The 22,683-nt window shown below is 41.0% G+C and overlaps 1 protein-coding gene across 5 annotated transcripts in view; it reads left to right on the forward strand.

The window, feature by feature from the left end:
* The window catches only part of PTPRA (protein tyrosine phosphatase receptor type A), a 604,614-nt gene that overhangs the window by 558,942 nt on the left and 22,989 nt on the right, over nt 1–22,683 (forward strand). For all 5 annotated transcript variants that reach the window (XM_042466814.1, XM_042466816.1, XM_042466813.1 and 2 more), the window contains 7 exons: nt 1,755–2,117; nt 2,617–2,637; nt 3,505–3,525; nt 14,407–14,491; nt 16,444–16,517; nt 18,098–18,234; nt 20,793–20,883. In XM_042466814.1, coding sequence (XP_042322748.1) covers nt 1,755–2,117; nt 2,617–2,637; nt 3,505–3,525; nt 14,407–14,491; nt 16,444–16,517; nt 18,098–18,234; nt 20,793–20,883 — 792 coding nt within the window. The remainder of the gene's footprint in view (nt 1–1,754; nt 2,118–2,616; nt 2,638–3,504; nt 3,526–14,406; nt 14,492–16,443; nt 16,518–18,097; nt 18,235–20,792; nt 20,884–22,683) is intronic.

The following is a 22,683-nucleotide window of genomic DNA, read 5'->3' on the forward strand; positions in this document are numbered from 1 at the left end:
CTTTAAACATAGTTAGGGGGTCAGGAATATGTTGCCAGATCCTGTATTTACCAAACTTCACTCTCAGATCCTTAACACCAAGATTGTCCTGATAACCATGGCTTTATAATCATATAGTTCACACCATTACAGACCCTCTTGTTAAGACGTGTTAAAGCAAATCATGGAAAAAGAAGGATTTGCAACCAGGCTGGTACATTGCTCCCTTTCTCCTCAGTGTGGTTAGGAGATTTGGGCACCTTATATCTGGATCAGAGTACTCTGGTTCCCTTATATGTGTGGGCCTTTGATAGGCATTGTTATATACTTTAGGTATTTTTCTTAACTTTGCACCTTAAATAATGTGTGAACAGACTGTAAGATATTTTTTTTAATGCCCGGCATGGTTTTGTGTTCTTTTGTTGTATCTGTTCTATTAGCATACTCTGTCCTAATGTAATGTGATTGAACAGTGAGTTTGAAGTGTTGTTGTTGTTGTTGTTGTTTTGCACACACACACATGTAGTTTGGATTGGATTTAATCTTAATTCAAGTAAATTATTTAGTCTTTATCCAGGCAGGTTTTAAAAAAAAACCTTCAATTGAAAGCCTTGGCCCTGGCCTAGGGTACTTTTTACCGAATTAAAATTTTTAGTATATAAAAATGCCAGTATTCCCAGGTACAGTATTGTTCAGAAGAGTGTACCCTATGTCCATAGGAGTAGATAAACATTGGCACAAACACATAGGCAGAACATACATGATCACAATATGTGAAAATAAGTTTAGAATAGCCATCAGCCTGTTCATTGTATGCTTAGAACAGCAAGGAAGACACCAGGCTAAATCTCTTAGAAGGGAGTTCCAAAACCTGGGAGCAGCCTGTCTCTTCCATATTTCCACCAGATATAACTATAAGGGTGGTGGGGCAGAGAGGATGGCCTCTCCAAAAGGTCTTAAAACATGGACAGGCTCATATGGGAGAATATGGCCTTTCAGATAACCTGGATCTGAGCTGTATAGGACCCTTTATGGTTCTCATACATAGTGGTGCCAGGAAGTGGTAGGAGGCTTTAAGCTCTCCCTTATCTCAGCAATCCTCTTTAGCACTGCTGAGTTAAAGAGGCTTTAAAAACATCCCGCTCAATGGTCCTAAGGAACAAGGAAGCAGCTAACTCACCCCATGTTCCTGTGCCAGGGCTTGGTGATGGGGCAAAGTTAAATTGACTTCATAGATCAAGGGATGCCAGTGGGTATGAAAGCACCAGTGTAGTATGATGTTGTAAGGAAGCAACGGTTTATGTGACCTCAGGCAGAGCAGCTTTATAAAAGGGAAGTGAGCCCTTGTGGGCTGGTAGACAATACAGAAATACTTTAAATCAGTAAATAATTTTTTTGTATTCTTGTACAACTCTGTAAAATATGAGGACAAGGAGTTCTAGACATGAGAAAAAGAAGAAAGATGTGTATGGGTGTGGGGGTATTTTGTTATTTTGCAGGGAGAGAGATAAGCCATAGAAATAGGAGGTTGATGTTTGAAACCTTTGGCTCAGATTAGATCTTTGCATACTCATTGTAGACAACATGATACTGAAAAAATGTGTGCTCAGTTCTGGGCTTATTTGTTTGACTTGTTAGTTTATTTGCTATGCTGAAAACAATTCTGCTCATATTCGCTGAAATGGAACTTTTTCACTTTTGTAGAACAAGCATGATGTTCTTTGAACAGGTAGCATATTCTGACAATTCTGTTGTTCTTGTTCTTTTATTTCTAGTACGGCCCTCGATCAACTCTTCCTGGCCCACAAGTTCTGTGAAAATTGCCAGGACACAGCCAAGCATCAGGAAGCCCACGAGTCCAGTCAGTAGAAATGCAACTTTTCCAACTGTGACTCCCACTGTGGTACAGAACTATACTATGCCAAAGGCCACTGAACTCCCTGCTACCACAACCATCACTTCAAAAGGCACAGAGGCTACGACTGCAAAGCCAGCTGTGCTCACTTCTGGGACCACCTCCTTTCCACAAAATGCCACATCCTCTGTTCCACAAACAACTCCTGTAGATACCGACCTGATTCCTTTGGAGGCCAACACCACAACAGCAGTATCAACTCCAAAAGTTTTTGACACCTCAAGTATGGAAGAGCTTTGTTATATTTCAATTGCTCCTATTCATATGATAATATGATCAATGAGATATTATGTATATTTGATGGCTTCTGTGAGTAGCATCTGACTTAGTTCAGTTAGCTAAGATCTGTCTACCAAACTGTTTCGGTCTTGGCATTTTATCAGATGTTATATACCTTGTACTTTCATCGTCCCTATCTGTAGCATGCAAAAATATGAGATGATTACATTGCTCCCACTTTGTTCTAGAAAATTGGAGTAGATAATCAATTTAGCTTCTGATGCACTGAGTTTTATTGCATGGTTTGCAGTTTGTGCAGATTGCCCCCAGACCCATTAAAATGGGTCCCAAAGATATTTTGAGAATGGCTGTTTGTCAAAAATGTTTAAGATAAAACAAAATGTACTTAGGGAAAATGGGGGAAGTCTATAAGGAAACTGAGATGATGTCATATTCTGATGATGATTATTAACTAATGCTCCCATGCACATTTTTTTTTTTAGCTGAGATAACCAGAGACCCAGGTAAGCATATTTCTTTACGTTTTCTTTCTTTCCACTTCCAAGCTAGAGATTTCCAGCCTTTGTCAGCATAGGTTTCCCAAGACACAATAAAACATTTGAACTTATCAAAAGATATAACCAACATGAATGGAAAAGAGTCAGAAATGAAAAGGTTCTCCCCAGTTTTGGGCAAGGAGAGCAAAGCAAAAAGGAGAAGTGGAAGTAGAAAATATGTGTTAACAATTCTTGATTTTTTAAAAACCATATGAATAGGGATTTACATGACAGAAACAGGCAGACATAAGCACATAGAATCTATGTGTATGAAAACACAAAAAACCAGCCACATTTTTGAATTCCTGTGGACACTTAAGGTCTGAATGAGCAGATATGAAGGGAGAGTTCAGGCTTGATCTGTTGTAGGACCCATTTGTTTGTCATTTTGGCCTCCATAGTAAAAAAAAGTCTCCCTTGAAGCCAAGATAACTAAACTGAGACTGTCATGCTTTGGCCACATCATGAGAAGGCAGTATAGAAAATATTATAATGTTAAAGATGGTGGAGGGCAATAGGAAAAGAAGTAGATCACACACCAGATGGATAGACTCAACAAAGGAAACCCTGACCCTGCAGGACCTAAGCAGAGAAGTAGAGGATAAGGTGTCTTGGGGGTGTCTCATTCATGGTGTCGCCTTGAGTTGAAGTTGATTCGAGGGCAGTTAACAACAATGACAATGCAACTACAGTAGGAAAGGGCTGTTTGCCTTCATGATCCATTTCCCATACCCACCTGGTCACCATAATTGGAAACAGGATGTTGGAATAGGAGGGCTCACATTCTGACTATATTTGTGTCTCCCTCCCCCCCCCTTTTTTTTTTTTTAACAGATAATAGTGATACCAGACGAGGTAAGCCATTCTTCTTTTACATGTACAATGATGCCTGCCAACATGGACAATTTTGAACAAGAATTGGGCAAATTTCTTGAGGAAATAGTGTTGATAGATAAAAGTCAGGATGACCATATGCTACCTCCAATATTAGAAACAGAATGTCTCATTATACCAGTTGCTGGGGAACACAAGCGAGAGGATGCTGTCATGCTCAGGTTTCAGAGGCAATTGGTTGGCTTGGAATGGTGGATTTTATTGTGATCTAGCATTCTTGCATGGTATGTTCTCTGGTAAACTGTGCTGCTTTTGCCATTGATTGTGAAATTGTATTTTCTTCAATACATCAGCATTTCTTGAGGCTCTTGTGCCCTATTGCAGACCTCATTTGACATTTGCATCTAGCTGCTGCTTCAAGGGTCTTAGAGCAGAATGCTTTAGTTCATTCCACTTTGCTACTTCATTGTATTTTTGGGTTGAAACATACATCCATATAGGAGTGGCTTGATGCCGCCCCTTTGAGTGCAGGATTGGGGCCGCAACAACCACACACTGCACACCACCATCGGGTCAAGCAAGCAGTGTGATGCCTGCTTGGGAGCAGCATCAGGGCAGGCGTCATTTGAAGGCCACACCACCCCAAAGCCAGCTGAAGCTGCTGGTCTGTTTTGCCCCTTTATTACATTGTTTGCCACCTTGAAAGTTGGTGGAAAGGTAGGATGCAAATGTGTAATTAGTCTTATCCTCACAACAACCCTAGTTATGTGGATGAGGCATTTGAACCCAGGTCTCCCTCGTGAGCACTGCCAACCTTCTATCCACTACGTCATGCCAGCTTGTTTTAAACAACGAAGGAGTAACTTGCTGTGCAAAAGCTGTATTTTGCCTTTTGCTCTGTATAATTAATTTCACCTGCTGTTTTCTTCTAATCAGCCTGATGTTCTTCAGTGAGTTTCTTTTATTGAGAACTAGAGGGGATAGATCAGTGTGCCAGTGTCGTGACAATGGTCGGAATGTAGTCCTGACTCTCACAGCAAGATTTCCAAGACCCCAGACAGTTGGAAAATACTGTAATACAAAAAGATGCCATTATTCAGTGTTGTGGATTCGTTTTGTGCTGAACTCTGGAAAGAGACTGCTTCCTCAGATTTCCATATACTGGAAGATTGCTGGAAGTTACTTGAAGATAGAGGTTGTGGTTGGTGTACTTGGGTTTTAAAATAGATTTCCTTCTTAATTACAAAGATGTAAGTCTTCTCTCAGTCCCCAGCCTTTTCCTGTCCTCTTTACCTTGGGAGCTGCATCTGAGGGGCTGAAATAATTCCCTAGCTTCTGCTTTAGCTCATTCAAAATTGGGGGGAGGCAGGTTGCACTTTTTTCTCACACACTGCATGCAGTCCATTTCTGGGTATCTTCTCCCCGCTTTTATATTTCAGAGCATTTTTTTTAAAAAAAGGAAACAATGTGGTAATCTTACACACTGGAATTTTTAGACAACTATACAGTTGGCCCTCCACAATTGCGACTCTGACTTTTGCGGATTTGATTATTTGCAATTTTGATTAATACGTTCTCTCTAGGAATCTCCAGATCCTCTACTGCAACTCTGCCAGAAGTTGACCATAGAGCTGTGAGGGAGAACTTAAATATTCCTAAAGAAAAAAAACTTCTGTTGGCATTTGTAGGTCCTCCAGCATGAATCTGTGATCAACCTCTGACAGATGTTGACCATAGAATTGAACTGGAAGACCTGGTGTTCTCTTTGGTAAGAAGAACTGTGGGGTTTTTTACTTGCATTTTTTCCACATTCATGGGGGTCCTTCACCTTTAACCCCAGCAAAGGTGAAGGGACCACTGTACAGATACATATTTTTACCTAATGTTTTGGTGATTGTGCTTACAGTACCTATATTGTAATCACTACAGTTACTAGCAAGAAGCAAGTAACTCTCTTTCTCTGTGTGTGTGCGTGTGCACATGCATGCAACACCCAGTAGTGGAGGAGAAATACAAGGTAGTTTGTAGTCCTTCTTTTTTATAAAACAGAACTGTTTGACAGTGATGGGTTGCTGTTGTTTTTGGCCCTGCCTCTGCTGTCCTGCCTGTTAGTGTCAATGCAGCCTATTCAGCTGAGATGTCCAAACAGAATACACCTGGTAGTAGAATTCCCCGTTCCCACACTCCACCCAAGCAATGTGGTCTGTGGCTGAGTAACTTTGCAGAGGAAGCAGTAAGCATGTGTCAGCTGGCTGGCAAGTGGTTCTCATGACTGTTTTAGGACAGGAATGGAGGGAGTTTGCAAAATGTCTCTTCCCCCTTCCACCCCACCAGCTCAGCAACATGAGGGGATACACCATTGAACCCTATATAAGAGATGTGGTAGCAGGTTTTCCATAAAGGATGCCTCCATATTTGAGTTATAGTCTCCCTGCATTAAGCAAAAGTGGTGCAGAATTTGGCCTGAATAGTTGCAGTACTGATTCATGCAAAACCATGTATGTGGTTGGTTGCATGCTAGGAATACAAAGCCATGTGTCTTCTTGTTTCCAGCAAGCAAGAGTCTCCTCTAGACCACCAGATAGGAAAGCTTTACAAAATAAATATTGTCTCTTTTTAGGTCACAAATGATAGTTGTGCGGGGACAAGTAGGCTAGCCACGTTTTTAAATAGGCTCTTATAAACCCACTACCAGTTTCCTCTCTGCGCATTGTAACAGTAACCAGTCTGTTTACCCATTGATACTTCTTTCCTCTTTATATAGGAAATATTGCTTTGCTTTGCTTTCCTCCATCTGTGGGAAGTTTTTGAAGAGCATTAAACAGTATCTTGTCACAGATGTTCAGTCTTCCTGTTTTCTGTGTGTGGATTCATGAAACTGTTTTCACATGTAGCTGATGCTTGGCAAACTTGGAATATGCCCCCCCCCCCAAAAAAAGGGGGGGAGGAATGACCACATTTGTATGCCATGCCATTGTTTGGTTTACTGAAATCTGTCTTGTAATATGCAAACCCATCTTTTGCTTACAAGCTATGATTTAAGAGCAGCCACAGATGACAATATGAACTCACATTTGTTGTCTTATAAATGTGGGCTTATTTAAACTGCGTTCTAGAATGGATTTATAGACATCTAGCTGATATGTTCTGTATATACCCAATTGTGCAACTGTTATCATTTTGCAGCTGTACTAGTTACAGGAAGGTGTAACTAACATTTTTATATCTAAAAATGTTTTATGATGGTAGAGAAAGCATAGGTCTCCCTGGGCAGGAAATTCAGGAGGGTAGTTGGATCCTCTGCTCAGAGTAACCAGTTCTGTGACACATGCCTGTCTGCTTCATATATAAACGATAAGTCAGAATGGCTATAAATAGCAGGGAGTAGAATGATAGCATTCACTTCCTGGTCACTTTTACTTGGTTTTCCTTTCCTATGGGAGTAGTTAAAGAAACCAGAATCATGCTAACACTGATGGTAGAATTCAAAGACATAATCATGTTAGTCTGGAAAATCAGTGTGCAAAGGGATCTTGCAGCACCTGTTACAATAACTGAAAGAGAGAATCTGGCAGCATAAACTTTTGTGGACTTGAATCTAGGAAAGCTCATGCTGCCAGTTTCTTTCTTTCAGTTAGTCTCAAAGGTGCTACAAGATCCCTTTGAACTCTTAACACTGGTTTGTTTAGTGAAACAAACCTGGGATTCTTGGCATGTTGCTTTCTAATATGCTTGAATCTGACAACAGAGTTGATTTGGGCTTCAAGTTCCTAGCTTGTTTGGGAATGACAAATGAGGAATTCCAATTCACTGAATAAACCAGCATTGCAGGTTTCTTGATATGTACAGTTGCTCACACTGGTGAGAAGGAGCCACAGTCACAACACTGGACAAGCACTGGACACTGGAAGGACATTTGTCTACCTGTCCTGAACAGGGTCACACTTCCCCTGAAGGACGAAGTTCATAGTCTAGGAGTACTTCTGGACTCATCCCTGCAGTTGTCATCTCAAGTAGATGTGACGGTCAGAAGTGCTTGCTATCAACTTCGGTTGATACGCCAACTGCGACCCTGCCTGGGCCAAAGGGACCTTGAAACTGTGGTACATGCTCTGGTAACCTCTCGTCTGGATTTCTGTAATGCGCTCTACATGGGGCTACCCTTGTACCAAACCCGGAAGCTTCAGTTAGTACAAAATATGGCAGCCAGACTGGTCACCGGTACATCTAAGTTTGACCATATAACACCTATTTTAAAATATCTTCACTGGCTGCCTATTTTCTTCCGAGCGCAATACAAGGTGTTGGTTATTACCTATAAAGCCCTACATGGCTTGGGCCTGAGTTACTTGAGGGACCGCATCTCCCCATATAATCTGCCCCGCAAACTCAGAACATCCGGGAAGAATCTTATGGAAATTCCACCTTCCAAATATGTTTCTACATCCCAGATGGCCTTTTCAGTGATGGCCCCGCGAATCTGGAATAGCCTTCCCGAGGAGCTCCGTTTGACGATCCCCCTAGAAACATTTTTAAAAAGGCTTAAAACCTTCCTTTTTTGTCAAGCCTTCTCTCCTGATAAATGAAGTTGTGTAGGCCATTGATTCCCTGCCTTACCTTGCTGTATGACTGTGTTTTAAATTTTGTATAATTGGTTTTTATCTAGAGATGTTTTGTAACAGTTTTTTATGGTTGTAATGGTTTTCTATGGCTGTAAACCGCTTTGATCTGTGGAAAAGCGGTATACAAATAAAAGCTATTATTATTATTATTATTATTATTATTATTATTATTATTATTAAACAGTCACAACACTGGGCACACTGGTCTTAAACACTACTGTATATACTTGTGTATAAATCTAGAAACTTTAGTCAAAAAATTGACCCCAAAAACCTGGGTCGACTTACCCAAGGGTCAATGTAAAGACTGTACTTTAACTCTAATAAAAAAGGGAACCATCCCCTAGTGAAAGGCAAGAGCGTAATGTGTCCTGGAAGCACAGACCCCTGTCTACTCTCATCCATCCTGCCTTTAGGATAAGCCCAAACAGTTAAGTCTGTAATATCAAAATCCATAATTTTGGCCCCAAACCTGCCCACGACTTGTACATGAGGTCAACTTATAGTCAAGTATATACGGTGAGCTAGAATTCACAATACTGAGTTACACTGCAAATTGATTGCCAGTCTCCTGAACCTGAAGAAGTGTGATAGAAAGCCTTGCCTTTTGTAGGTTTTTGTGGGTTTTTCGGGCTATGTGGCCATGTTCTAGCAGAGTTTCTTTCTGACGTTTCGCCAGCATCTGTGGCTGGCATCTTCAGAGAATGCTTTGCCTGGAAAAACTTTACACTTGCCTTTTATGTCAGAGGTGGGGATTCTGAGAATATACAAATAGCCTGATGCTGCAGGCAGTTGCACTGAGCGAGAGTCATTGCTTGTGGCAAATTGTTTCCTGTGCTGTGGCCATAGCAGCTGCATACGTTGTTAGCAAGTTATGGAAAGGAACCATCAGCAAGGCAAGAATCTTTGACAGCAGCCCTTCCAGGGGATGCAGCTGGAATAGAGATGTGAAGCCTTGAGGTTTTATACCTTCGCTTTTTGACACGTCTGATTCAGAGCCGGTGCTTTTTCCATGGCAACAGTTACCCACAGACAGGAAGCAGAATGGTGAGCTCCCAACTGCTTTCTTCGTGTTCCTCTCTTATTTTCTGCCTGCTGTCATTTCTCTCCCTCCCTCTCCCGCCTCTTCTCTCTTTTGCCTTCCTCTTTCCAGGCTAGGGCAAGGTACAAACCCATCGGCTCTCAAGGGCGCAAGCAGCCAGCCCACGGCTCATTTGTAAACCTGTTGCATATTTCAAAGGATGGGAGACGTGCTCTGTGTGCACCACTACTGTCTGCTGTGAGTTTGCAAAGGGTTTGCTTAGGGCCTGTGGGTTGTTTTTTTTCCCTTTCACAGAAAACATGTAGGAAAATGTGGTTGCAACTGCTTTAAGTATGCACCAGACAACCTTGCATTGTACAGTCTCAGCATGTAACGTTGGCTTGCCTGGAATCTTAAATCGTGTGTGAAAGAAATCTTTGGAGAGATGAAACGGCAGCCAGCTCGTACTCCCAACCTCCACCAACTCATTGGACTGCATCAGAGAAGAGATTAAGTCAGGCATCTCACTTATTCTCTACCAAGGAAGAAATCTCAGATTTGATGGTTGATATGGTTCCCCTTTAACGTATCTAGTTTTCCTTCTTCTTGATGTTAGCATTCTGTCTGGTTATTCTTTTTTTCTTTCTCTTTTTTGTTTTTACATAATGCAGACAGACTTTTGAACCTGGGTTCAAAATCCCTATTCAGCAATGAAGTTAAATTGGTCGCTTCTCTCTCAGCCTCTCCGTCTTTAAAATACTGTTGAGATGAATCAGATAATAATTCTTGTGTTTTTGAAAGAGAGGCAGAATATAAATGCAGTCATAAATAAATGTATTTTTTGATCTTAACATGTCTGTTCTGCCAGTCAACAGCTAATCAACTTTATCTTGTAAAATGACACTGAGCATTATTTTGTTTAATAGTGTGTAAACCACTAGTTCAGACATGTGGTTAACCCCCAAATAGGTCACAGCAGCAGCCTGTAAGAATGTGATCACAAAAGGAACTAGAAATAAGAGATTCAAGGTAGTGCAAAGGATGGCGAGACCACATCTTGTTGGTGTATGCTTTTGTGTGGGGTAGGTGAGCACTAATCTATTGTAGAGTACATTCCCCTCCAAAAGAGCTCCAAGGTACGATGGTATGGTCTACACCTTAATCCCGATCCGTGCATCTCCCTGACCTTCCTCTGTATGTGTCTGTCTGTGTCATTTGCAATTAAAAACACACTCTTGGGATATTTACTTCATTATGTGATCTTGAATGTGAATTCTTCCTTAAGAACAAAAAAATACAGTCAGCCATCCATATCCATGAATTCTTTATCCGCAGACACCATTTTACTATCCATTGTATTCAGTGGGATTTGAATATCCACAGATTTTGGTATCCATGAGGGTCCTGGAACCAAACCCTAGCAGATACCAAGGGCTCACTGTATGTCTCTGACTAGATGAGAACAAGATTCATCTACCCTGGTGTTCTTCAGCAAGTATCCCAGCTCTAGATACAGTACTTTGGATGTAGAATCCATCTTGATCAGCACCTGCTGAAGGCAAAGTCCCACCATTATAGATAACTCACAGTTTTCCCTTCTCATAGACTTGCAATACATACAAAAATATATTCCTGCTGACCCCAGACTAATTTCAGCAGTATAATTACAGGTGAGGAGGTGTCTGCTGCTTAAAACAATGGTGACTCCAAGATCTTGCTGATGGTACTGTAAATCATCCAGAGATTTGTCAATAGATTCAAATCTTACCTTCTGATCTGCAATGTAAAATCTCCACTCACCTATTTATTCTCTACCCTGGCATTACGGAATCCATAACAAATTGGTCAGTGATGGCCTAAATGCCATTCACTTTTGCTTGAGTGTTCCTAAGGAGGCCCTTTTTGTCTCATTCAGTGCCTCCTGTCAGTCAATTTAAAAGATGAGGAATGAGATTACTAAATTCTTTAAAAGGTGTTCAGAGGATTATAGTCCAAAATATACTGCAGAAATAACCCAGTTGGAGACCGCTTTGACTGCCACAGCTCAGTGCTAGGGAATTTTGGGAATTGTAGCTCTTGTGGCAACAGAGCTCTCTGACAGAGAAGGCTAAGAGAAGGCCCAGAATTCCCTCGCATTGAGACAGTCAGTTAAAGCAGTCTCAAACTAGATTATTTCTGCAGTGTGCTTTGGATCTATGGGAGCATATGTGGAATGCCTTAGAGATGTAAAGCACTCTATAAATGACAACTGTTGCTTTTTAAAAAGAAAATTATTATGAATGAGCATGAACAGAGATGGCTGAAGGCAGTAACTAATAATTGATGGGATATTTGCAGCTTAAGCTTCATCTGTAGAATAGGGTGATAAAGTCCTAAGGAGGTAGAATGGACTGAACCACAACAGATGGGGGTATCACATTTTTGTATACTATCTACTGTATTTTTTGGAGGGGGGAACACACCTGCAAGTAGAAAGCTAGACCGTAAAACTAGGGTAGAACTGTACTGCCTATTGTATAATTCTGCTTCTTGCAGGGAGGGCTTTTAAAACCATGTAGAGCCATTAAAAATGTGATCCTTCACCTGCATCTTGAAGTGGTACTATCCATTCTGCAACCTCATTCTGCAGCCTTTGGGTTCTAGCATGAGGTAACTGCCTTTTTAAAATGATGCCTGCTGTGTGTGTGTGTCTGTCTGTGTGAGTGAGTGAGTGAGTGAAAGAAAGTGTGAGTATGTGTGTTGGAGATGAGGTAAGTGGTCAGAATATCTCTCTCATATATATATATATATATATATATACACACACACACACACACACACACACACACACGTATATATATTCAGCCCCCTTTAACCTATGCCCTGCTTCTTGTGTACAAGTAAAACTTAACAGTTTGAAGATGTACTACAAAATTCTGAGATCTTAGGATTGTCATGGCAAACCTATGGCACGCTTGCCTTCTCTGGCACGTGAAGCCATTTCTGAGGGCATGTGGAAAGACGGGAGGCACTCCTCTTCCCCTTGCCTTCCTGGGCCTTTAGCTGTCTCTGGGGAAGTCCCGCCCCTAGAAGGCAGAAGTCCTGACCCAGAAGGTGGATGCCCTCCCCCCCTCTCCCTAGCACCAGGTAACACCTAGGTAACACTCAGTCTCTAAAAGGTTCTCTATCACTGGCTTAGGATGCTAGCTAGGGTCTATTACAGAAGCCAGGAAGAGGCTTGTTGAGGGATTTTGGAGATTCACAGTGGCTCACAAGGGGAGGCACATTAGTTTCTCAAGGGGGGCAAGAGGCTTAGTAACCCTGATCCCTCCTTTTCCCTTTCCTCTTCCCAAATGTTTTCTGTCCTAGAGGGGAAAAGAAAGGCAAGGAGGGTGCTTGGAGCCTATGTCTGAAGGAGGAGGAGGAAGAGGAAATATATTTCCTTATAAGATATTAAAATATGAATATACAGTATATGGATGTGTGAACATTAATAAAGAATAATGAAATTTTTGTATTAATATACTACTATATTGGGGTTTTTTGGTTTTGTTTTTTGATATCTGCATGTTGATGTAAAGGGGATCACAAAGGTAAAATGTTTGAGACCAAAGAAACACAGGAGGGTCTCAGAAAGTGGATATGCCTAACAAACAAGGAGGAAACCATGTAGGTACCAAATATAATAGAACAAATGAACAAAAAATAATTAGAGAACATACAGAAACTAAGTACACATAATATAATGAACTGAAATTGCACAAAGCAAAGAATAACATGTTACAATTATGTACTCATTTACAAAAAGTAACAACCATAATTAGGCAAAATTAATTTAACTGACAACAGTAGTTACTGTACCAGTACTTGACTAAATTGCTAAAATATTAAACAGAAGTGCATGAGAACCACTTTTGTTTGAGAACCACTGACTTACACTGTTGGGCTCTCCCCTTTCTTGAGTTTCTTATGTTCTCATCAGCACAACTAAGAAAGTTATAGTTTCCATCATAAGAAAAGCCATCCTTGTCAGTGTGTTTGAAGAGAAAGTATTTCAACAAACAATCTTTAGGCCACCTTAATTTTCTTTGGTGTGGATCTGTTCAGCTACTCTTCTTACCATTATAAAACAGCCAGGCATGTGGGGTTATGGGGCTTAGAAATAATGCAGTTCAGCACCACTTTAACTGCCAAGGCTCCATTTTACAGAACCGTAGTATTTTTAGTTTCATGTGGCACTGACGACACTCTTTGGCAGAGAAGGCTAAAGACATTGCAAAACTACAAATCCTAGACCTCTGCAGGATGGAGCTACAGCACTTAAAGTGCTGTCAAACTGTATTGTTTCTACAGTGTAGATGTAACCTAAAAGGCTCATACCAGCTGAGCACAATTGAAAGTAGTGAGAAGTTATTTTTTGTTGAATCACAACACAATGGGAAAGCATCCGAGAGTGACAGGTTATTTATATAAAAGGAATCCAGAGATAAATGAGCCAACATGTACACGCAGGCTTGCATGGGTGGCATGTACACTTTCTTAGATACTATTCAGGCATACATCTTTCAGTAAACTGAATTTCTCCTAAAGAGATATCTGCATTGGCTATTATCAGTATATAAAGGATTGGTAGCAGGAGGGCAGAATCTTGTGACTGAAATAAACCCGAATTTCTCATAGAAGCAAGTACGAATCTGACTGCTAAGGCAGACATATGAGTGCTGACAGTTTCCATAAGTAAAAGGTCTCCACCACTGTGACCCCCAGATTTCAGAAATGAGGATAGGAGTCCCTGGGGCACTTGCCCAGTCATTTTGCTGAGCCACTGTAAATGCTGGTTTCAGTTCAGCCAATGGTCCCAAAGATGTCATCAGTCAGATGACAGTGGAGAATTTTCTGTGACGTTTCCCATTTCAGGTTCTTTTATGAGCTTAAAGTCTAGGCTTCAGTGTTTGTTATGCAAAGGGATGACTGAGCTGTTGAAATACAAGAGGTGTAAATAATTTGCCTGGGATGGCCACTTTGCAAAAGACTAGCACTTCTTCGCGTGTTCTTTGTACCTAAGGGCACTGGGCTACTTGCTGGGAAAAACACACTCTGATTGGGCTTCTGTCAATATATCCTAGGTGTGGGGGGCAAGGGATTCAGTTTCATAGAGGACTGGTACTTGGCAACCAGAAATTTGGTCCTGTTGCAAGGGCACAAAATATAAGTGTTTTGAAATACTTGATTTCACAATTTATGGAATGAGCCCTCCAAAATCTTTTCTCTCCCTTTTAGATGAGACGCCCATCATAGCTGTTATGGTGGCATTATCTTCCTTGCTAGTCATAGTATTTATTATTATTGTCCTGTACATGTTAAGGTAAGTAGTACTTGAGAAACCTCTCAGTTCTCTTTCTTGGGCTTTGGCTAAACAGCATGTTTCTTTTAGGGCTGCAGCCTTAACCTATTTATTAGATTTAAATATGTAGCCATCAACTTAAAATCTGACACAACTACTAGATTCCTTGGCTGTTACCTTCCTTCCTTCTGTCTGTTCTGTGATTGGGTTGCAAAACAGTTGAGGCATTCTAGGATGTTTTTCTACTGGGGTAGTGAGTAGGAAACAGTGGTGTCTAATTTACAAATTGTAAGCCGCTCTGATAGCCTTGGCTGAAGGGTGGGGTATAAATTATTATTATTATTATTATTATTATTATTATTATTATTATTTTATATTGGTAAAGGGGTTGCGCAGAGATGTATTTTATCACCCTATCTGTTCAACTTGTACGCAGAACAGGCTTAGACTCGGTAGAAGGAGGAATTAAGATAGGAGGAAGGAACATCAACAATCTAAAACATGCAGATACTACTAGTGGAAAACATCATAGACTTGGAACAATTACTAAAGGAAGTCAAAGAAGAAAGTAAAAAGCCAAGCCTACTCCTACGCCTAAAGAAAACAGAAATAATGACCATGGAGGTTTTACATAAATTCAACCTAGATAATGAAGAAATCAAAATAGTTAAAGATTTATTGGGTTAAACATTGATCAGAGTGTATACTGCGGTGAAGAAATCGGAAGAGGACTTAAGAATGGGGAGGACAGCTGTGAAAGAACTAGGAAAAAAATTAAAGTGCAAAGATACACAGTTGAACAGAAGGCAATAGAAAGAGAGGAAGACCACATGCCAGATGGATGGATTCAATCAGGGAGGTCACAGACCTCATCCTGTAGGACTTGAACGGAGAGGTTGAAAATAAGGAGACATGGAGATCTCTCATTCACAGGGTTACCATGAGTCAAAGCCAACTCAAAGGCAGCTAACAGCAACAGCAGTAAGTAGGAGAGAGTACATCTGAGTATGTTAAGGAAAAGTGAAGCCAGATACTGTCAGCCTTGCTTCCCACTTACCTGCCTAGAAAGAGGCAGGGGGGAGACAAACAAACAGGTAGAGCAGCCACGGCTATTCTAAAAAGACGTAGCACACAGCTTTCTCTCTTCTTCCTGAGATGACCCTGGCCTGAGCAACCTCTGAGAAACCATCTTGCTTGAGCTGGATTTTTCTGCTTGCTTCTTGGGCCATAACCATGGCCTGGTTAGTTTGCCAACACAGTCTGGCATCAGTGCCTTAGTACCATCTGCATTGAGGTGCAGCTGGCACTTGGCATGAAGAGAAACTTTTCTCTCATATTACCACAGCAGTGACTCCAAACGGCATGTACTCCTTGCTTTGCACCCCTTTGCCAACTGTGCAAGGATGACAGTTGCATAGTGGATTTATGAGGAGGAACTGGGATTTAATCAACTAAATTTCCTCTTCCGAAAGTGAATGTCCCAACCCTTGGAAGGTTCGGGGATTGTTCTCACCTTCTGAGCTCCTGCAAATACAGTCCTGTGTGTGTTAGCTTGAAAGTAAGTCCCGCTGGGTTTCTAGTCTGTATAAGAATGCAGTTTGAGGAAATGAATGTTCTGTCTTAAGGATGTGATGGTAATAGGCTTGCTTTTAATATCCTTCACGCATTCTGTCTCAAACATAATGTCAAGCTTATATGTAATAAATATCCCAGGATTTGGAATATGATATAAACCTTTGTCTGGGATTACTATCCCAGGCTTAATTGATTTGTTAAAAATTTCTTGCCAGCAGGCCTGGTGACTTATTAAGACTTTTGGTGGCATACGCTGGTGAAGTATCATGTTTAGATTCCTGAGGGGAAATATTTGGGAGAAGATAGGTAGGATATTAAACAAAGAAACAAACTACTTTGAGATTATATACATGTTAGGTAATTGCCTAATCTACTCTTTTGTACCTTTTTACTTGTAGGTTCAAAAAGTACAAACAAGCTGGCAGTCATTCCAATTCCTTTCACTTGTCAAATGGTCGGACAGATGACATGGGTGAGTCTAGCCCATAAGCTGAAATCAAAAAATGTCCCTCTTTCCACTTCTGTTAGTACATCATTTTCTAGAAAGATTGGGTGGATAAATGGCCTCTTTATGCCCTACAAATTTGCACTGATGTTTAAATTCAGAAAACCACTGAATATGAGCCGATCATACAGCTACCTCTTATCACTAGGATGGGCAAAGTGAAGTCATGGGACCACATGCACCCCTTCCCCTCAAGGCTGTTTTTGTGGCTCACAGATTCCTCAAACCATCCTTTTTCTGGACCCAATAAAGGGTGAATTGGAGGCCACTAAGAGTGGCAGTTTCCCTTTAAATATGCTGTAGTTCCCCCTTGCTATATACACTCGTCCCTCCACATTCACTGGGGTTAGGAGTGAAGGACCCCCGTGAATGCGGGAAAATGGCAAATAAAACAAATGCTATTGTTTTTCCCTAAGAGAACACCTCTCTGGGAATCTCCAGGTCCTCCAGTGCAACTCTGTGGTCAACATCTGTGAGAATCATGCTTGAGGATCTACAAATACCTAGAGAAATGTTTTCTCTAGGATCTTCTAGGTCCTCCAGCACAACTCTATAGTCAACCTCCAGCAAAATTGCGCAAGAGTACTTAGAGATTCCTAGAGAGAACATTTTAATCAAAACCACAAGTAATCAAATCTACAAAAGTCAAAAGCTGCAAAAGTGGAGGGCCAACTGTACATTAAAAAAACCAACTGCTTTTCTGTTTTATTTTCTTTTGCAGATCATTTGTTGTTATTTGAGAGAGGGCAGTCTCTTAAGCCCTGCCCCCAACTCAGTTACCCATCCCTGTCTTATTGGGCCAGTTAGGACTGCAGTACCCCATTTCCTTACTGCCTCTCTTTTCCTATGCGTTAAGTGATGTCCTTCTGGATCATTTCTTTGCACAGCTAGCCAGGAACTCGGTGTGTGCAGTTGAATTAGGATGCAGTAGAACTTTTCAGAGCTTTGGGTATATTATGAGCTTTGGGTCTTTATGCAAGATTAGATGTGTGATAATACTAATACTCTAGTGTTATTGATCATATGATCATACTATATGCTCATATCATATTGATCATTATTTTATTGCATAACCACATTGTGAATTGTATGTTCCTTTTCGTGATACCATCACCTGGTCAATTTATAGTGTTCTAAAGTGTCTTGTTAAGGTGACTCTAAGGCAAACCTATCACAGGGTTTTCTTGGCAAGTTTCTTCAGAGGAGGTTTGTTGTTGCCATCCTTTGAGGCTGAGAGAGTGTGACTTGCCCAAGGTAACCCATGGGTTTTTACATGGCCAAGCCAGGAGTCAAACCCTGGTCTCCAGAGTGGTAATCCAATGCTCAGACTGCTACAAAATTCTGGCTCTCATATTAGTGCATTTATACATTCATGATTACTCTGTAAACACTACTGTACTCCTGATCTTTTTTATGATTGTGTTTAGTTGGTTTAAAGAGGTGACTCCTGGGTTCTCTTTATGAGATGTAAAGGAAACCATGTGGAAAGGGCCATAGTCCCTCATAACAAAATAAAGATCATGTTGTTCTTTGTATTTGTGATGCAGAGCCTCAGAGCATGCCATTGCTTGCCAGATCTCCCAGTACCAACAGAAAGTACCCACCTCTGCCTGTCGATAAACTAGAGGAGGAAATTAATCGGCGAATGGCAGATGACAACAAACTTTTCCGCGAGGAATTTAACGTGAGTGCTTTCCTTTTACTAACCTGCTTTTCTCCCCACACCCAGCTGCTCTATTCATTCCTGTTACATTTTGAGGTTATGCTAAAAATGGAAAAGATTGTTTACCAAGTTAGACTGCCAACTATATCAAATCAAGCCCATACCAGTCCAGGCAGTTGTTTCTCTTCTTCTCAGTTTCTTCTCTAGAGCTCCAAAATAAAACACACAAGTAACTAGAGATCTCCTGTAGTTTACCAGCTCTGCTACGTTAATTCTTAAAGTCAACTAAAGGTATATACGATAATATGACAATATGGATTGTAAGATTTGTCCTTCATAATGTACAAAAACATTCAAGTTTGCTGCTTGTAGTACAGAACTCAAGACTTGTATGGTACACATAGGGCAGTAAAGTGATCTGCTCTGTCTTGCCTCCCTGTACCAGTTGCAGGATAAACATGAGCATTTCTTAAAAAACGTTTCTGGCTTACATTTGAAAATCTAGGAAGTGACAGGAATGGGTGTTGCCTTGTGCTGAAATGTCTGAGGCTTAACTCTTGCGTCCCTGCTGTGCTCCACCTCCCAGTCAAATCTTTCTAGAGCAACAATGCTGCTGCCTTGTCCTCAGTTGACCCTGCTCCTTGGGACCCCTTCCAGGCTCCTTCACACCCTCTTCCTGTTTTGCTGGTGGAAATCTGTTCCTGCATTATTGATCTCAACCTGACCAACATTTGGGAGCTTGATTCATCTTTCACTTGAATTCTACCCTTCAGGTTTTCTTAGATTCTTAGCTGTAACTTGAACTATATGAATGTCTGCAAAAGCACCTGTGACAATGAATTTGTTAGTCTATAGCTTGCCACATGACTGTTTGTCCTGTTGCCATACTCTAGGAATAGGATCTGTGCTGTGCTGGAGTTTGCTTGGGATTTCATGTTAACTGTACTGCTAGGAATCCAAGATGATTATATGTGAATAATTAGACTACTGGAATTGTAACCATCACACAGCCGCCTTGAGCCCCTGTATTGAGAGAAAAGCAGGATATTATAATCATCATCATCATCATCATCATCATCATCCATCTGTGAACTGGTGATAAATGTATCTACTTGACTGGGAAACTCAGTGCACTGAATAATTAGTAAAATATTTTGGGGATTCCTTCAGTGTACAAGGGCTCTATAATTCTCTCCTTTTTAAATCAATCAATCAATTTTATTTACAGTCTTCAAGCAAAGTAAATGGTCACACACAAAATAAATGGTCACAAATGGTCTTACACAAAGCACACATGGACGTACACATACTTGCACACAGTTTTGTGTCCTTTTGAGTGGTCTAATAAAGATAAGATAGAACACTCTCACTCTTGAAGCCAACAATGCTAAGAGTTGGTAACTTATAAGAAGGCAATAAGTGAGCTAGATGCCAACTGAAGATCTGATCCTAGTCCTCAATTTCTCCTCCATCTTTTTAAACAATTGTGCCAGTGTAAACAGTGCCCGTCTATGAAAGGTTTTGAAGAAACGTCTGGATTCAAGTTACATTCATAGAGTCTGGAGATCCTCCATATTGACCCCAAATCATGATCCTTCAAGTTAAAATCTGGATCTGGATTTTAATTTCTGGTTCCATCTTGCACTCTATGGGAAGCTTAAGGCCTCAGCTTGCTAAAGGAGACTCTATACTGTATTCCTTATATTTTCATTCCTCTTGCTCTTTTTTGTTTCCTCGCCCTTTCCCTTTTTAATGCTCTAAACAGGGTGTTTCCCCCCCCTGTTCTTGAATTTTCACTTTCATAATTCGCTTGCTATTCATTATTTTGGGTTTTGCCTATTTTAAAAGGCTTGTTCTGAGGCCAGTCTCCCCTGACTTGACTCATAGGATTTAAACTTGTGCTGAAGGAGGCTTTGCTGCCACCTTATGTTGCTTTGTGGCATAATGTTGTGTAATTCCTTCTTAATCCGTTTACAAAGAATTGATAGGATTGACTGAAAATCTGTGATCAGGTGGTAACACCCCCCTCCACATTCGTTCACCCATTGAATATTTTCTCTTCTCTTTAATTGGATGCAAACTGCTCTAGAGGAATGTCTTGGAGCTATTTCTCCAAAAATAACTTGAGCGTGTAAAAGTTTAAGATTTTAATGGAGAGTCTCATCCTTGTGTAAAAATGAGCATTTAAAGCCACCTTTTGCCAGATCAAAACACCAACCACTGAAAAAGTAGCGAATATTTTCTCCACTTTACCAAATGCCAAGGCCTCTAAGGGAAATGACTTTACTGTTGAGCCTTTTAAGAATATTTTAAAATATGAATCTTCAATACCAGTGCTTTTCAATGTTATACTTGATATTTTTTTTTGGTTATGTCAGCCTAATAGGAATTTTGCCATTTGTCAAGAAAAAGGATGAACTGAAAACCTGCAGGAGTGGCAGTTCATTCCTTGGGGCTTTTGGATGGGCTGTGGTAAACAGACAGTAGTGCATAACCATTGATGGGTGGTTGTATTGCTTAAGTTCAGTCTGAAGGTACAGCAGCTTCTCCATCTCTTCATTGTCTCTCCATCCTTCTAGGCTCTCCCAGCATGCCCCATCCAGGCTACCTGTGAAGCTGCCTCTAAGGAAGAAAACAAGGAGAAAAACAGATATGTTAACATCTTGCCTTGTAAGTATTGGCACCCAGCGTTGATGCCCTCTCCCATGCCTTCTGATAGTTCTCACTATAGTTGTATTATAGAAAACTTCCACTCTTAAATTTAAAAAAAAACCATGTGTAGCCAAGCAGTGACAATAACTGTGCAAAAATGGGTTCTACAGACTGTGTCCAGAGGCTTTCAGGCTCCTTTAGATGATCAGGACTGGGTTGGATGAAAACAGGTTGCAGATTTACAATGCACAATGCTGATGGAACAGAGAGGAGTTGGTGGTGAAGATTCAAGTGTGGCAGGGCTGGGAAAGCTCAGGAAAATGTTTAGGTTGACCTGAAAGGCCAGAATCTGGTTGTTATTCATACCAAGATTCTGCCTGGTAGTTAGGCTATGTCAAGAGAAAATGACAAGCTGCCTAAATGTTGCAACAGAATCATCATCCTGGCATCTCAAAGAACATTATCCCTTCCTCCCCACTATTCAAACCCAAGTGGATTGCATCGACAAAGGCTGCAAGGCTTCACCTTTGGATCCTGGCTGAGCCTGACTAAGAGAAGCCCATTGTGCCTGATACAAATCAAAGATACAGCCCTGTTAGTCTATAGAATCAGTATGTAGAGAGATCATGTAGCACCTTTGAGACTAACTGAAAGAAAGAAGTTGGTAGCATGAGCTTTCGTAGACTTCAGTCTGCTTCCTCAGATGCTTTTGGTGACTGATACAGTTCATAGTCTGCCCATTGAAGGAGCAACAGGGCTGCATATAGCTCTTGTTTCATTCTGCTTGTGTGGCAGCAACCTATACATTAGTCTGACCATTCTCTTAAGCTAAAGGTACCCTAGGTTTCTCGTTAGTTGCATTAACTGTGGCAGAAGCCAAGGCTTTCTAATGAAGGTCTCCAGTGTATTACCTCATTTATAAAGGAGGCTGTGCCTTCCAGTAAGTACATGCCATGACTGTCAAGGTGCTGAACTGATGCTTTAGCCTAATGTCTGTCAGCTTTTCACTGTTCTCACTACTTTGTGCCAAGAAGGAAAAGTTGATGCAGTGACGATTAGAGGAGAAGGGGTTGCCTAGGAGATATGTAGCCTGTGGGTGGCAAGAGGAATAATGAGAGTGGGTGGCACAATCTGAGGGAGGTGCTGAAGAGGAGGAACAGTTTCTGAAATGCAAGAATAAAAACAATAATCCCCATATATGGGAACATGTCTTCATATTAAAAACTGAAGGGAAAAGAACATTAGATTTCCTGCATGGCAGGGGTTTGGACCGGATGGCCCTTGCAGTCTCTTCCAACTCTGTGATTCTATGATCACAAATTGTTGAGTAGGGAGAAAGAGTTTATAGACAAAAGACACACTTGTTCACAATAGAAGCTGCTTGCTAGAAGGTCTGTAGTAATGCCCACCTCCCATGCATGCCTGAGCTACGTCTGTCCCAGGGGAGAAAGAGGACTCAGCTGTGGCCAGAATAAAACACTGGCACCTAACTCTATCCCAAAGATGACACCTTCGTGTGACTAATGTTTCCATATCCAGAAGCCGATGTAATTGTGGTCTGGAAGAAAGCATACTAAGCTAGCTTTCCAGTGCACTGATTTTGGCATCAGAGAGCAGGATAGCCAGATCTGTGGGAAAATATCTGGCCCCTCTGTGCCTACAAGTAGAATGCATGATGCACTTTATGATGTGCATGGTAACCACCCTAAGATCTGTATAAGCATTTAGTTAAGGCAGTAGAAAAAGCAAATCACTACCACAGCATCAGGATGGAAACAATACCATGAAGAATAATGCTGACAGCTCCGATGTCAATAC

Source organism: Sceloporus undulatus, chromosome 5 (genome assembly GCF_019175285.1).
Source record: "Sceloporus undulatus isolate JIND9_A2432 ecotype Alabama chromosome 5, SceUnd_v1.1, whole genome shotgun sequence".
NCBI classification, from domain to species: Eukaryota; Metazoa; Chordata; class Lepidosauria; order Squamata; family Phrynosomatidae; genus Sceloporus; species Sceloporus undulatus.